This window comes from Biomphalaria glabrata, chromosome 3, assembly GCF_947242115.1.
Source record: "Biomphalaria glabrata chromosome 3, xgBioGlab47.1, whole genome shotgun sequence".
NCBI classification, from domain to species: Eukaryota; Metazoa; Mollusca; class Gastropoda; family Planorbidae; genus Biomphalaria; species Biomphalaria glabrata.
The window spans coordinates 21,543,533-21,558,601 of NC_074713.1; the positions used below are offsets into that span (position 1 = coordinate 21,543,533).

Sequence of the window (15,069 nt, forward strand, 5' to 3'; positions counted from 1 at the left end):
AGACTCATAGACTTACTAGACTCATAGACCTACTAGACTCATAGACTTACTAGACTCATAGACTTACTAGACTCATAGACTTACTAGACTCATAGACTTACTAGACTCATAGACCTACTAGACTCATAGACTCACCAGACAACATATCCTAAAACATAAACACATACCAGGACTGGACAACATATCCTAACTCCCATTAACATAGTCCAACATAAATTAGGGTTTTCACTATACATGTTCAATGTCAAGGACGCTAGGTTAAAAGATAACTGCTGCCAACTAAAACAATAAAAATGTGTTTGTGCTACATGCATAAAAAAATGTGATTTGACTTTACTAATGCGTGCACACAATTTACCTTTGAATGTACACAGCTAATCAACACTACACCATTTTGTTTGTCTGTACAACGGATACACCAAAGGGCTAGCTATTAATAGTTTTCCGTCATAGTTACAAATGTTGGCTACTTACTGGGCTCGATCACTTGTACAGGCACGTGTTTCTATGCAAATACATTGGGGCAATGACAGAAAGACAAGAGAAAGATAGACAATGTAAACCTTAAGACATTTGAGACATTTGAGACTTACATGTCCAGACAACGGTCACACACACACACACACATCGCCATCAGGTTTAGGCCTTGTATTTCATGATACATGCAGTCCCCCGTGCCACATCGAATGTTAGGGCGGGAGACACCCCAATACACCACACAAACAAAAAGCTTAGTATTGTGTTTTCTCTTCGTTTCTCTTTGATTCTCTTTGTTCCCAACAGGAGGGAAGGGGTTGAAGGTTAGATCAGGGGAAGAAATAGTGGAGGGGGGCGGGGAGGGGGGAGGGAGATGCTCGTCCGTAGCATACGGAAAAATGTTCCCGAAAATAAGTTCTAATTGCAAAGCAGGTTGATGACGCGTAGAGTCACAGAATGTATTGCCATCACATGAAACGTTTAATAAAACTAGGGAAATAAACTCTATTTCTCTCTCTCTCTCTCTCTTTGACACATACACACACAGACACACACTCATTATCTCTTCCATCTCTCTTTTATTTCTTCACATCACTCTTTCACTCTGTCAATCTCTTCTCATTTCTCTTACTCACCCTTCTTCCTCTACTTCTCTGTCTGTCTGTCTGTCGGGTTGAGGAGTTAAAGCTTTGGGGTATCAACGTTTTCTGTAAAGCCTTCTCATTTCCTCAGCTCCCACCCCCCACCCCCCACCCCCCCCCCCCCCCAAAAAAAAAACGACTTTCCTACAATCTGGACTGTTGTTCCGTGACCTCCAGGGTTCAAACCCTGTCCGCTGCCGTCACCCGTCTTCCGGCGGGAGGTTAGGGCTAGGATGTAACCATTTTCAAATTTGAAGGGACTTCGAAGTGCATAAAACACTTATACAAACAAAACCTGTACAAGTTTATGTATATTTCTTTTGCCCCGTTTCAACTCTTTCAAGTCTAATAAAAAAAATTATAAGTCCAATACTACTAATATATCCAAATATTCTTCAAAGAACATTTCATAACATTGACTTTATTGTTGAGAAAAACTGGCCGCGTAAGGAAAGTTATTTTTTTTAAACATATATGTAAATCTGTGTTTTAAAAAGTATTCTCCGACACTGATTGGTCGGTTCTAATTATTTCCCTTGTTTTGATTGAGCGCTCTATGAATCAACAAATTAACGAATCTGTATTTTTGTGTGATAAAAGATACACCCACATACATTCAAACACATTCATACACACATACACACCTTCGCTTACACACACATACTCTCTGACATACACACTCACACCCAGCCAAAGACAATTATCTTCTCTTGTCTTGAATGTCTGTTTTGTTTTGATTTTGATTGGACACCGTGCCACGCCCGTCAGACCTGGATGTGGAACAAAGTAGGCAGACGACACCAAGATGTTAAATGGTTTCCTCTGGACAGAGTTACAGCAACAATGTAACGGTCTTACATGAACTGACACACGCGTTTACCTTCAATGACGACTGGCAGTCACGGCGTGTGGGGCTAAAAACTAAAAACAACAAAAACAACAAAAACACCGTGGGGTCGAGAGACTGAGAGGTTCGCCTGACAATATGGGGAGGGATGGGTGGTGAGGATCTAACAATACCTAAAGCTTTTACACACAACAGATGTATGTATGTATGTATATATGTATGTATGTATGTATGTATGTATGTATGTATGTATGTATGTATGTATGTATGTATGTATATATGTATGTATGTATGTATGAATGTATATATGTATGTATGTATGTATGTATGTATGTATGTATGTATGTATGTATGTATGTATGTATGTATGTATGTATGTATGTATGTATGTATGTATGTATGTATGTATGTATGTATGTATGTATGTATGTATGTATGTATGTATATATGAATGTATGTATGTATGTATGTATGTATGTATGTATATATGTATGTATGTATGTATGAATGTATGTATGTATGTATGTATGTATGTATGTATGTATGTATGTATGTATGTATATATGTATGTATGTATGTATGTATTTGAGACCAAAACGATAACTTCACCTATCACTTAGACACCCGAGACCAATCGTTATAGAAGGCCTCAACACTGAACTGCAACGTCACCACCTGTGGGCAGTTTAGACCAATAACTCGTTGCCACGTCACGTATTGAGGCCATCTATCACGAATGGTCACGGGCCACCACACAAGATATTTTGACCTTTTTTCATTCCTCTCTGTTATTTGCCTTGTATGGAATCTCTTTCAATGGCAGGCCCGTCCATTCCTTTATATTGTCTTCCCATCGCTTTCTCTGTCTGCCTTTTCTTCTTTTTAATGGAACTGTTCCCTGAAGGAAGGTCTTGGCGAGCCATGAGGACCTTGTAATATGGCCATAGAGTTTTTGTTTGCGTTTTATGACAATAGTCAATACGAAATCTACGACGGAAGATAGACGAAAACAAAAAGCTTTAATCGAACAAGGTTTGGCCTGCGTTTGTATAACAAAATAAATAGGTCATAGTCAGGTCCCGAGTCTTCAAATGAACTACTGCACTCCTTCATCTTTGGACTTAAGCCTAGTTATTATGTATGCAAACAGTGTGTATGTAAAGTGTTTAGATACACGCATGCGCATTGAGATGGAACTGGAATCTACTGAGAATATGTCAACAATAATATGTACACTATATGACGAACTATATATATATATATATATATATATCTCACTCTTGTATGTCGGGAGGGGGGAGGGATTATTTCATTGCTTGTAACTGCAATATAACTATTAGGCGGGTCAACTAGTCTCGGCGCGAGTCTAAATGCGGTACCCTCATTGGAAGTAGAAATAATAAACGATAAACTTTGCCTAATAAGCTGCTGACGTCATGTTGGACTAAGAGGTGGTAAGACGAACGTTTTGATATATGAGCAGTCCTTGATTTGATCGATAGATAAGTTACTGCTAGTTATCCAGGACAAATCAATGAGTTGAGCTCTTTAAGATAAAAATATTTATCTTTGCTAGGATCGTAAATTAAAATGTATTTTTGAATCAATTCTAAAAAAAAATTATTATACATAAAGGCAATTTTTTTTAAAGTGAAGAAAATATGTAAATTTGTGGAAGCTGTAGTTGCGATATATAGTACAGATGATGAAAAGGTCCTCTAGTGCTATGGTCCACGGAAGACGAAGGTGTTATATGGCCAGCACAATGACCAGCTGCCTTTACTTTTCTCCAACTAATGTCAGGTACTAATTAGAGCTGGGAGGAGTCAGAGGCGCTCTTAGGGATCCCGAAATTAAAAATCACAGTCTTCACTACGATTCGAAACCCGGGACACCACGGTTCGGAAGCCAAGCGCTATACCACTCAGCCACAGCGCCTCCATGTGAACGGGTGTCAAAAGCAAATTGTGTGTTTGTGTATGTGTGTGTTGTGTATGTTGTGTATGTGTGTAGGATCAACACGTTTGACAATTACATGTATCTGGTTTATTAATTCACGATTGAAATACTCCCCCCCCCCCGCACCCTATTCCAAATGAACTGAGTTAAAATAATTGAAACGCAATTTTAATAACACACACACACGCACATACTTACAATGGTGAAGGCATAACTAACTCAAAACTAACTCGAAGCTAACTCTAAACTAATTCGAAGCTAAGTAACTAACTAATCGAGACTAACTTAAAGATAGACTTTAAACATACAGACATTGTGACAGTCCAACCGACAGACATAAACTATCGGAAGTATTCCCAGAACCAGAAAATCGCATGTCGAGAGGTCCGAACCAGTACGCTCCCATCCCAACACCACATTCTATCTTTGGAGGATCATGTTAACACCCTCCATCCCTCCACTGCTCTATTCCTCAATACTTCCACTAAATGGAACGATACTTCTATAGTATTGAGATCAACATTAGGCTGTAAGAACGTCACATGTATCGCTCTAGCCATATTCATTTGTCTTTTTCATAACATTGAATTATGTTGCAATAGCCTTTAAATGTTTTCTTTGGCCCTAAGAAACACGTATTGTGATAAAATTATATAAATTATGGCAGTTTTTAATCATTGTCTGTAATATATAAGATAAGATAAGAATATATTGACATTTATCTACATATTTAACTTTTTCTTCTCCAGACAAATTAGTCGACTGAATTCTCTAGCAGAAGTGGGCTATTATACTTTGGAGTTGTGTGCCCCTGACTAACTTCTCGACTCGTCCACGCATTTTCCCGGATACTAATAGTGACCATTTTTAACTGTTTTTTTTTTTTTTTTTTTGGTTTTGTTTTTCAAACATTCAGACGAGATCTCAAACCATGGATTTGTGACTGTAAATATGTAGTGGATTTTAAAATGGCGCTGATTTTAACTGCCTCCCTGAGGATTCCAAGGGACGTAACATTCTGTGGATTAACGTGATTGCTTGGTTAATGCAAGCAGACGAGAGCGATGGATTCCAAGATTATTGGATTTTATCTTTTAGTGTAACAAGAAGCTGTGTTTTTTAAGTGCAACAAAGTTGTGTGTGTTTTTTTTTCTCCACTTCTCTCTTTCCCTGCTGTTTTTTTTTTCTTTGTTGTTAATTGGTTGTGTAATTCCGTGTCAGCATGACCGCTTCCAAGTCGGAGATGAGCACCCTAACAAGCGCCACCTTGGTGCTCTTAGGATTATGTTACGCCTGGAGAACAGAGGGCGCAGCTGTTTTTCATGAGGAGCCATACATTACTCTGGCCCGATGTCGGATCCAATGCATACTCAAGGTAAGCACTTTTATTATTCTATAACATATCGAGCCTAAATATGCAAAAAATCGAAAGTTCTTATTTAAAGAACTCATACTGCCTTATTTTGTTATGCGTAATACACATCTGACAACAACTACACAATGGTAGGTAAAATAAGGCTGCTATATCCCTTTTTTACATTTATTATTTATTTATATATATATATACATTTGTTGTAGTAATTGTGTTTGTATATAATTGTAAACAGCACTTGATAGAACCTTGGATGTAAGATTTAAGGAATTCTATGTTTATTTAATTATTTTTCATTTGTTGATTAGTTAAAGTAAAGTGACGCCCTTGGGGGGAGTTCGTTATTGTTGTCGGAGGCTTGAGTTTGGAGCCTAGTCGTATCGTATAGGTATTCCAGAAGTCTGTTTTCCTAATTGTGCATATGTAATAGTTAACATTTGAATGCGCTGTCTACCACTCCAGTTCTCCTGGATGACTTTGATTCAAGTTCTATTCCGTTGTTCATTCCTCTCTGGCCTCTCTTTGAATGTAGTGAAAGAAGTGCCGTGTTGATGTGTCAGGTCTAAGCCAGGAGGTCACAACAGTTGCTATAGCCCTTTTGTTACATTTGTTATTTCTAATGTTGGAGACTAGCCAGACCATTGAGTTATGTTCAGACGTGGCTGCTGTTATATAGTATATGCCATGGAGACTCCCGTGGAGTTGACTGTAACGATTGTTCACTCTCCTATCTATTAGTTGGTACATTTATACGGGAGAACGAAACTTCGAGATCATTATCAAATCTACAGTCAAAAAAATCCTTTAAAAAAAAGCTTATCTTATCAAGCTATTTCTCATATTCGATATCAAATTATATAATTACCTATAATTGACTAATTGAGCATTTTTGTTTATTGATTCATGTTTTTTTTTAAGTACAATAAATAATTGTTTAAAGTATCCACTTGAGTGTGAGGGAGAAATAGCATTAACAATTATTGAAAGGGGACTAAACCCAACACATTTAGCCATGTCTGTGACTATTAGTTTCCCTTACTGCTATACAACCAAATAATATCTTACTGGTTAATTGTTTTTTTCTTATTGAGCCTTGTCTATGTCAATGAATAATTGTGCGAAGTTTCAGCTTGATCCGAGACTGGGTGTGGGAGAAATAAGACAGACAGGGTGAGTTGATAGAAGCTTTGTAAAAATTAGGATTTGATCAACATTAGTCTCATTTACAATTGCAAAGTAAAAAGAAACAAAACAAAAAAAAAAAAAAAAAAAAACCCGCAAACTCACATCTTCCGTTACTGAAAAAAAAAAGCTTTACTTCTGCACTTTTCGTTTAAGTCAGTGTCTTATCTCCCCCTGCTCTTTCTTCTTGGCCACTCTCAAGCCCGAGACTTAAATGGGGGGTAATTAAAACCCAAAGAAATCTAAAGGGGGAGATGATAAGCTCCTGCAGTTAGCACCATGGTCAGATCAAGATGTCCATCCTAATGTTTGATAAGGTTTGGACCGGACGGACGGATGGGGGCAGTGGAGATGGAATCAGAAAATCTGTTCAACTTTGTGCTGAATGAAAGTTCCTTGAGAGGAAACACTATGACAATTTTTTTAATAATTTCCTTTTAATGTAATTTTATTGCATGTTTTAATTTTTTTTTCTTACTTAATCAATTCGTGCATAGCCATCCACCTATATTTACATTTTGTTGTTGTTGTTGTGAAATCAACTCCTTCATATCTGTCCACCTATTTTATTCCACATTTTGTTTTTGTAATATTCGAGGAAACATTTGTGTTCAACATACAGGAAGGGGTATTGAGAAATATCGATACTTTATATACCTATACGTATCTATCTATCTATCTATCTATCTGTCTGTCTATGTGTCTGTCTTGTTTGTCTGTCTTTCTCTCTGGTATGTCTATCTACAATCTCTGTCTGTCTAGTCTGTTTGTCTATTCTTTCTGTATGTCTGTCTAATATTTCTGTAGGTCTATTCTTTACATTCATCAATCCCTCTAGGTTTTTATATATTGGACCTCAAAGAGCAACTGCTGAAAAGAGATTAAAACGAATGTGAGAAAAGAGAGAGAGAGAGAGAGAGAAGAAATATGAACGAATCGGAGCGAAAGAAGGATAAAAGAAAAAATATATATATATATATAGTGTGTGAAGACAGAGCGAGAAATGCTACATTCAAAGAACGGTTCATGCCAGAAGATAGAGAGAGAGATAAGAGGAAGGCAGAGAGGAAGAAAGAGATAGATAGAAAGAAAGCGCGGGAAGCAATAAAAAGAAAGAACAAACAAAGAAAGAAAACAAAAAGATATTGGAATGAATGGCGGGTGAATAGAGACCTCGAGTTCATCGAAATGGTTAGACAATTAGGTGCGACCTTGGACTAAGTGTCAAGGTCACGGTCTGCAGAGATGATAACGGAAAGTGGTAGGAAGTTCTTATCAGTTGGTAAGATAAGTGCAGATAATGGAGCTGGTGGTTGATGAAGCCCCACTTGCAAGGTCCGCACCAGCTTCTGTGTAATCAAAATGTCCAGCCTTTGAAATGATTGCAACTCCTTCTAGAAAAGATTTTAAAAAAACAACTACATTTGAAATTCCTATTGAGAAACAAAGTGCCTCTTGCTATGGTCCAATTAAATGCTTTTTAGTTGCTCACCTTGAGATTTTACAATCAGCAATTATTTTTATATCTCAATTCTTTTTTTAAATGCATATATAGTCTCACCTTCTCTATAACAAGCTTTACTAAGCCACATAATTAAATTATGGCAACAATTTTACTCCTAGACATAGACATTATGTAACTATGTCTACTGAACTTCCTTCAGAGGTCTTCTAACGCTTTCTAGTGTTCCCTTCAAGTTGTGTGAAAGACATGATGTAAATAGTGAACATTGATTTGATTACATTTAAATAATAATCATGGTATTAAGTGTTGAGATTAGATTATACTTGGATTCAAAGAAATGTTTTGTTTTAATATTAATATGACAGACTCACAAACGTGCTCTTTTGTGCTCCGCCTATTGTCTATGATGGTAAGCAGTGCCCATATTTTAACGATTCATGTTTCTATTCAAGTTAGATTGCTTACGAATATTTTTGTCTACGTCTATTTGAGTTGAAGTGAACAACCAACTCCGTAATTTGACACTCATGTTCATTTGAAGTGAACCTTAGGATATCAGCCACTACACCAGCTCACCCTCCGTATTCCGCCGCTGTCAGTGAGATTTGGTTCGGGGGGAGGGGGGCTCTTATCTGCTTTCAAGACTGGGGATGCCTCTACGATTCCTTTCAGCCCCCACCCGCCTGTTGTCCATCTTATCACCGCTCCTAAAGAGATCGTCTGCTATCTATTCTAACGCCCAGCAATTAACTGGCGACCCGGAAATAAAAAAAGATTTTTTTTTTAAATTCTGGAATGATTTCTGAGGTGAAATAAAGTGAGGTCGAGGGTGAGCGGGTAGAGAGGTGTGTCACTTGTAGAAACGTTACAAGATGCTACAAAGGAAAACGAACGATGTCTATGTAGGAAATAGAGAGGAAACAAACGATGTCTATGTAGGAAATAGAGAGGAAACAAACGATGTCTATGTAGGAAATAGAGAGGAAACAAACGATGTCTATGTAGGAAATAGAGAGGAAACAAACGATGTCTATGTAGGAAATAGAGAGGAAACAAACGATGTCTATGTAGGAAATAGAGAGGAAACAAACGATGTCTATGTAGGAAATAGAGAGGAAACAAACGATGTCTATGTAGGAAATAGAGAGGAAACAAACGATGTCTATGTAGGAAATAGAGAGGAAACAAACGATGTCTATGTAGGAAATAGAGAGGAAACAAACGATGTCTATGTAGGAAATAGAGAGGAAACAAACGATGTCTATGTAGGAAATAGAGAGGAAACAAACGATGTCTATGTAGGAAATAGAGAGGAAACAAACGATGTCTATGTAGGAAATAGAGAGGAAACAAACGATGTCTATGTAGGAAATAGAGAGGAAACAAACGATGTCTATGTAGGAAATAGAGAGGAAACAAACGATGTCTATGTAGGAAATAGAGAGGAAACAAACGATGTCTATGTAGGAAATAGAGAGGAAACAAACGATGTCTATGTAGGAAATAGAGAGGAAACAAACGATGTCTATGTAGGAAATAGAGAGGAAACAAACGATGTCTATGTAGGAAATAGAGAGGAAACAAACGATGTCTATGTAGGAAATAGAGAGGAAACAAACGATGTCTATGTAGGAAATAGAGAGGAAACAAACGATGTCTATGTAGGAAATAGAAAGAGGGGGAAGAATATAGATTGAAAACAAAAACTGCACAAGGGAGAGAACTGTGTTATTGAAGTCATTCATTAACATGCATGGCTAAATTAAAGCATGTGATGCGTAGGACGTAATCATCTCTCTTTTTGAAATAACGTCTCTAAGATGTACGCCGCCCTCTTTCTAAGCGCTTGGAAAATTGGGGAGGGCTACATAGAAGAGAATTGAAATATATATAGAAACGTCGGCCCTGTTGATCACGTGTCCATAACAGTTTTCTGCGAGAATTTAATGTTCTAAATATAGTTTATACTTGACAGCCATTGATTTCTTGTGTCGGTGATCCGCAAGATGGGCTATCCCCCCCCCCCCCAAAAAAAAAATTAAGACGTATAGTACTAATGAGCCTAACTAACCCTAACTGCATCATCTCGTTTATTCTAAAGCAAATAGAAAGATTGATTCTTTCAGTAATTGTTGATCGTCTGGTCGAAATCTGTCATAGAGTAATTTCCCTTATTTTGAAAACTCTTCATATTCCCTTAAAACTCGTTAGTCAATCATAACGAACGAATTAAGATGTTGAATTGATGAGTTATGTATTGAAATCTAGGACACACACATCTGGACCCCATCTTACCTAAAGTAGCCAGTTTCAAAACAGACTCCCATTACCCCGGTCCTAACCTGTTCACCAGATCCCGCTTAAAGTGTTTCAAATTTTTTTTTTCATTTAGTTTCCAAAATAAAGGGCATATAACTCGGTCAATGTTGGCACGTACATTTATATGATTATTAGTTTAAAATCTTTTCTTTCTATGAAGTAGAAAACATAGTACGTACAAAAATAGACTCAACTCAAACTAAGGAACACATTCAAGATGTATAGATTTAAAAGGATACATATACTTGGCCCTGCAATCAAAATACAGACTTGAATAGGCGAACATCTATTACAATAGTAACCACAAAGTCGTGTTTTCAAACTAGGAGTATGTCCTATCAATAAGACTAAGTATTTCCCGCTTCAAGTTTTAGAGTGGCTATTTAAATTTTAGTCAAAATTTCGTTCAGTCTAGTTGTGATACCTGATGCAGAAGAATGGCTCCGTTTAGATTAACCCAAATATTGCCTTCTGAAGAAAAGCCTCCAATGCGTCTCGCAGATACATGTTCCAACACAGAGCCACAAAAACTTCTCCCACCTCCCATATGCCTCTGCTCCTTCTTCCCTAGTGCTATTAGAGCATGGAATGGGTTGCCTGAGCTAGCCAGGAAAACCAGTGACTTGGCAGAATTTAAGCCATTGGTTAATATGCATGACTAAATGCATGACGCGTAGGACGTAATTATCTTCTTTTTTGAAGTAACGTCTGTATTATATAAGATAAGATAAGATAAGATAAGAAACGTCCCCCAGATACACCTTAAAAAGTCTTTAAAAAATCTCCTCCAGATACACCTACCAAAAGCCTCAAAAACCTCTTTGACAAACACCTCCAAATGACTAAGAAGTCCTAAAGCCCCCCAAAACCTCTCTGAGGTACACCTCCAACGACTCAAAAAAACTGTCCCAGAAACACCTCCAAAAGAAACTCAATACCTCTTCCATGTACCCTCTCAAAAGCTATTTTGTTGTTGAGACGCACATATGATCCAGAAGTCGCATTCAATGCTTCTCATCTTCTGATTTAGAAACGCAAACTGGTAAATGTTGTATCGTCTTGCATAAAGTTCCTATAGAAACAATATTCAGATGTTTGACCAGTACTGCAACTAAAATCTCAAACAGACGAAAAGTGCATCAAATCGTAATCGATCCAATCAGAAAGTAAGAATCGATTAAACAAAAAACTTTTTTAAAATATGACTTGTCGTCCCCCTGTTATTGTTCAGTTGTCTGGTATCGATATATAAAGCTATAAATATATTAAAAACAATAAAATGTTTTCCTCAATCTTGTTACTGCAAGACTAAAAAAATTCTACATGAACTGTACCAATAGAAATCAAAAGAAATGCTTAGATCAGCGGTTCTCAACCTTTTATGCTCGGCGACCCCTTTTTACAATCCCCCACTCTGCCGCGACCTCCCCCCCCCCCACACACACACACACATACAGCAATCCTTATTTTCGATGGTCTTAGGCGACCCCTGGCAAATCGTCAATCGACCCCTAAGGGGGTCGTGACCTACAGGTTGAGAACCCCTGGCTGAGATGGTGATAAAACAATAAGTCTAATATAAAATGACGCGATTGGCGCAAGTTCCATTGAGTGTAAGACAAGGCGGCATATTGTTCTGACTGTAAACGTCATTGTAAAGATAACATAGGTCGTTTAACAGCGTGCAATTGAATTTCACTTCATCAGTTGCAACAACCCATTCTTTATTTACTGTTCAGCTCTGAATCCTTTCGACAGGGTTGCAATAGGCGTATCCATTGTTTGATTGTCACCACAGATTCGAGGTGAATGACGCAGTCCGCCTTCGCCACCCTCTTAAAGGGAAAATTTGGCCATCAACTACTCCCCCCCCCCCCCCCCCCCCCCCGAAATCCCAGTTCGCATTTGAATGTGTCTTGTAAATACTGTCATTATTCTGTTTTTATGTCAGAAGATTTCTTATCGAGCGCGTGCAGTTGTTAGAAAAGACTCCTGTTCATCTATCTCCCTTACTCCTTGTCTATAGCGTCGATTTCTGTCTGTAACTACCTGTCCCGTTCATGTGTTTGCCTTTCTGTAATTCTGTCTGCCTTCTGTCTATTTTTCTGTTTGACTAAATACATGTCTGCCTTCTGTCTGTCGTTGTGTCTGTCTTTATCTAGAACGTATAGAGAAAGATGAAAAGACTCAATAGGGAGAGGAGCTTAAACACGCTGTGGAGGAGGGGGGAGGGGTTAAACGTTTTAAAATAGTATCGTAGACAAGACATTCACTTCTGGTATGTATGCGGGTGAGCACAATCTGAGTTAATATGCGTGTGTGGGGAAGGGGTGAGCAGAGGGAGGGGGTGACGAACTGAATGTCCCCACAGTCGATACACTGAGGAGGAGGCAGTACACACTGTACATAATAATCTTCAGTATGTAGACAAGGTTCAGAGTACATACACCGACGCGTGGGCACATACACTCACACACACACGCTTACATACCTTCTGCGTTTTCTTGAGATAGGCTCACAGCCAAGATCTGTTTGATTTCGTAATCTCAGGGATTCTACAAGCTGAACAGAACCGCCACCACTTCTTAAGCTCATTTGAAATGGATTTGAACATGTGACGTCACAACAAATAAAGTTAAAACCCGTGAACAGTTTTGGAAGTAATTCGTAAATGAAATAAAAATCAACAACAAGCATTTAAAGTTGACCAGCCTGCCCTGGGCAGCTGTGTTAGAACGCTTGCCACGGCAGACTTTCTTGTTGTTTATTTGTGACCTGTTTGTGCCTAACAAGTTGAATGATGCCTGCACATACCTATATACGTCTTATCAATTATCTCAGTGTCTGACACAAGCTGTGATTTGGAGAGTAGGACAAAAGTGTAAAAATAAATACAAACGTCAACATGAAATCACAGACATATATATCATCATCATCATCTGTCCCTTGAATTTCGTTGTAGGGGTGCTGTGACAGGTCTCGTAAGAGAGAGAGAGAGAGAGAGAGAGAGAGAGAGAGAGAGAGAGAGAGTAGATAGATAGATAGATAGATAGATAGATAGATAGATACTGTATCTGGTCTTGACGGTAAACAGCTATGTCTGTATCAGATGTTAAAAATATGCAGGTTGCAATTCGGTCGGTGTAGTCATGTGAAACACTCACATCCCTAATCTTCGGGTTGGAAGACAATGCCCCAGTATGTCATGACAAGCCTGTCCTTTACAACACACACAAATGTGCCTAAATAGTTTCACATTTTTGGTAGGCTATGTAGTCAAGTTACTAAAAGTTCTGTACAAATGTTTTAGTCTTTTTGCAAGTATAGTATAATGAAGATCTAATATAGATTCTAGATCTAGTACACTTTGTTTCAAATACAGATACATGTCAATTGTAAATTCAATATGGGATGAAAATGTGTGTAAATAAATCTGGACTCTATTTGTGTGTAAACGTGTAACATTATGTAACTTGTAAAGACTTAATGCAATGCAAAGCCATTCAGACCGATTATGGGCATGAGAAATTTGATTTCATATACTCCATAATGGATTTTTTTAGCTAAACCAGACTATATATATCATGACAGATACATTTGACAGACACAAAGATAAAGGCACATTACTCGTTCCATATGCTAGGACAAATTTGTACGAATGCTCCTTCTACCCTAGCGCTATTAGAGCAAGGAATGGGTTACCTGAGCTAGCCAGGAAAACCAGTGAATTGGCAGAATTTAGGTCATTGGTTAATATGCATGACTAAATTCATTACGCGTAGGACGTAATCATCTTCTTTTCTGAAATAACGTCTGTATTATAGATTGGATGTCTGCTTGGATACAGTCTATGTAACTACCAGCCATATAAACACACAGACACACAAATATTGCTTCCAAATTGTAAATTGTCTGACCATAGATCTATACTACCCTAAATTTCCCCCCCCCCTTTTTTTTTCATTTCGTCCTTAACTAAGCTTATTTATAATTATTTTAAAAAGGATTACGTTTATTTGGACGGAAGAAGCGCGGCCTTTCTTTGCAGTCAAAAAAAAAAAAAAACTTTGTTTCTGGACGTTCAATTTTTGTGTTTTCTGTCTGGAAGTAAACCAAGATCAGTCGTCACAGAAGGTTTGAACACTGACTAAAGACTAAAGACTAAAGACTAAAACTGCTTTATTGATCCTTACGGAAATTTGTTGTGATTACAAGGACTCGTTTCTCATATAAAGACAACACAACAGAAAAATACACATAAATACAACAGACAACATAAAGAGTTCCATTCAGCGACTACACACAGGTATCTTGGTGCATTTCATGTTCCCTGATCAATGAGTGGCGGTGATAGAGTCTGACCGAGTGAGGTACGAACGAGTTTTTGTACCGCTCCGTTCTTGTTTTGATTGACAGCAGTCGCCCACTTCGCGACGACCTGGCGTAGTTCTGATGGAGCGGGTGGCCCATCAGACTTGGCCAGTGACCAGTGACTTGGCGACCTGTGGCCAGTAGAGACGAGACCATTCGTTATGGACGTGGCAACACGCTATTGGTCCAAGCTGCCCAGAGACTGTGACGTTGCAGGTCAGTGTTCAGGCCTTCTTATAATGAATGGTCTCGGTAGAGGCCAATAGCTCGTTGTGATTGTGCATGTGTGTGTGTGATCATGCGTGTGTGTGTGTGTGATTGTGCGTGTGTGTGTGATCGTGCGTGTGTGTGTGTTGTTTTTCTTTTACATCCTCTTTTTGTTTCCCTTCAAAGTTTATGTCGTGGTGGACCCGACAATTAATATTTCATTTAGTTT

General features: G+C 38.2%; 1 protein-coding gene across 1 annotated transcript in view; it reads left to right on the top strand.

Annotated features, from left to right (window-relative positions):
• The window catches only part of LOC106056831 (uncharacterized), a 143,482-nt gene that overhangs the window by 9,727 nt on the left and 118,686 nt on the right, over window positions 1-15,069 (top strand). Inside the window, exon 2 of the mRNA XM_056023960.1 lies at window positions 4,674-5,299. Within this exon, the coding sequence (XP_055879935.1) occupies window positions 5,147-5,299 (153 nt within the window). The 5' untranslated portion in view covers window positions 4,674-5,146. The remainder of the gene's footprint in view (window positions 1-4,673; window positions 5,300-15,069) is intronic.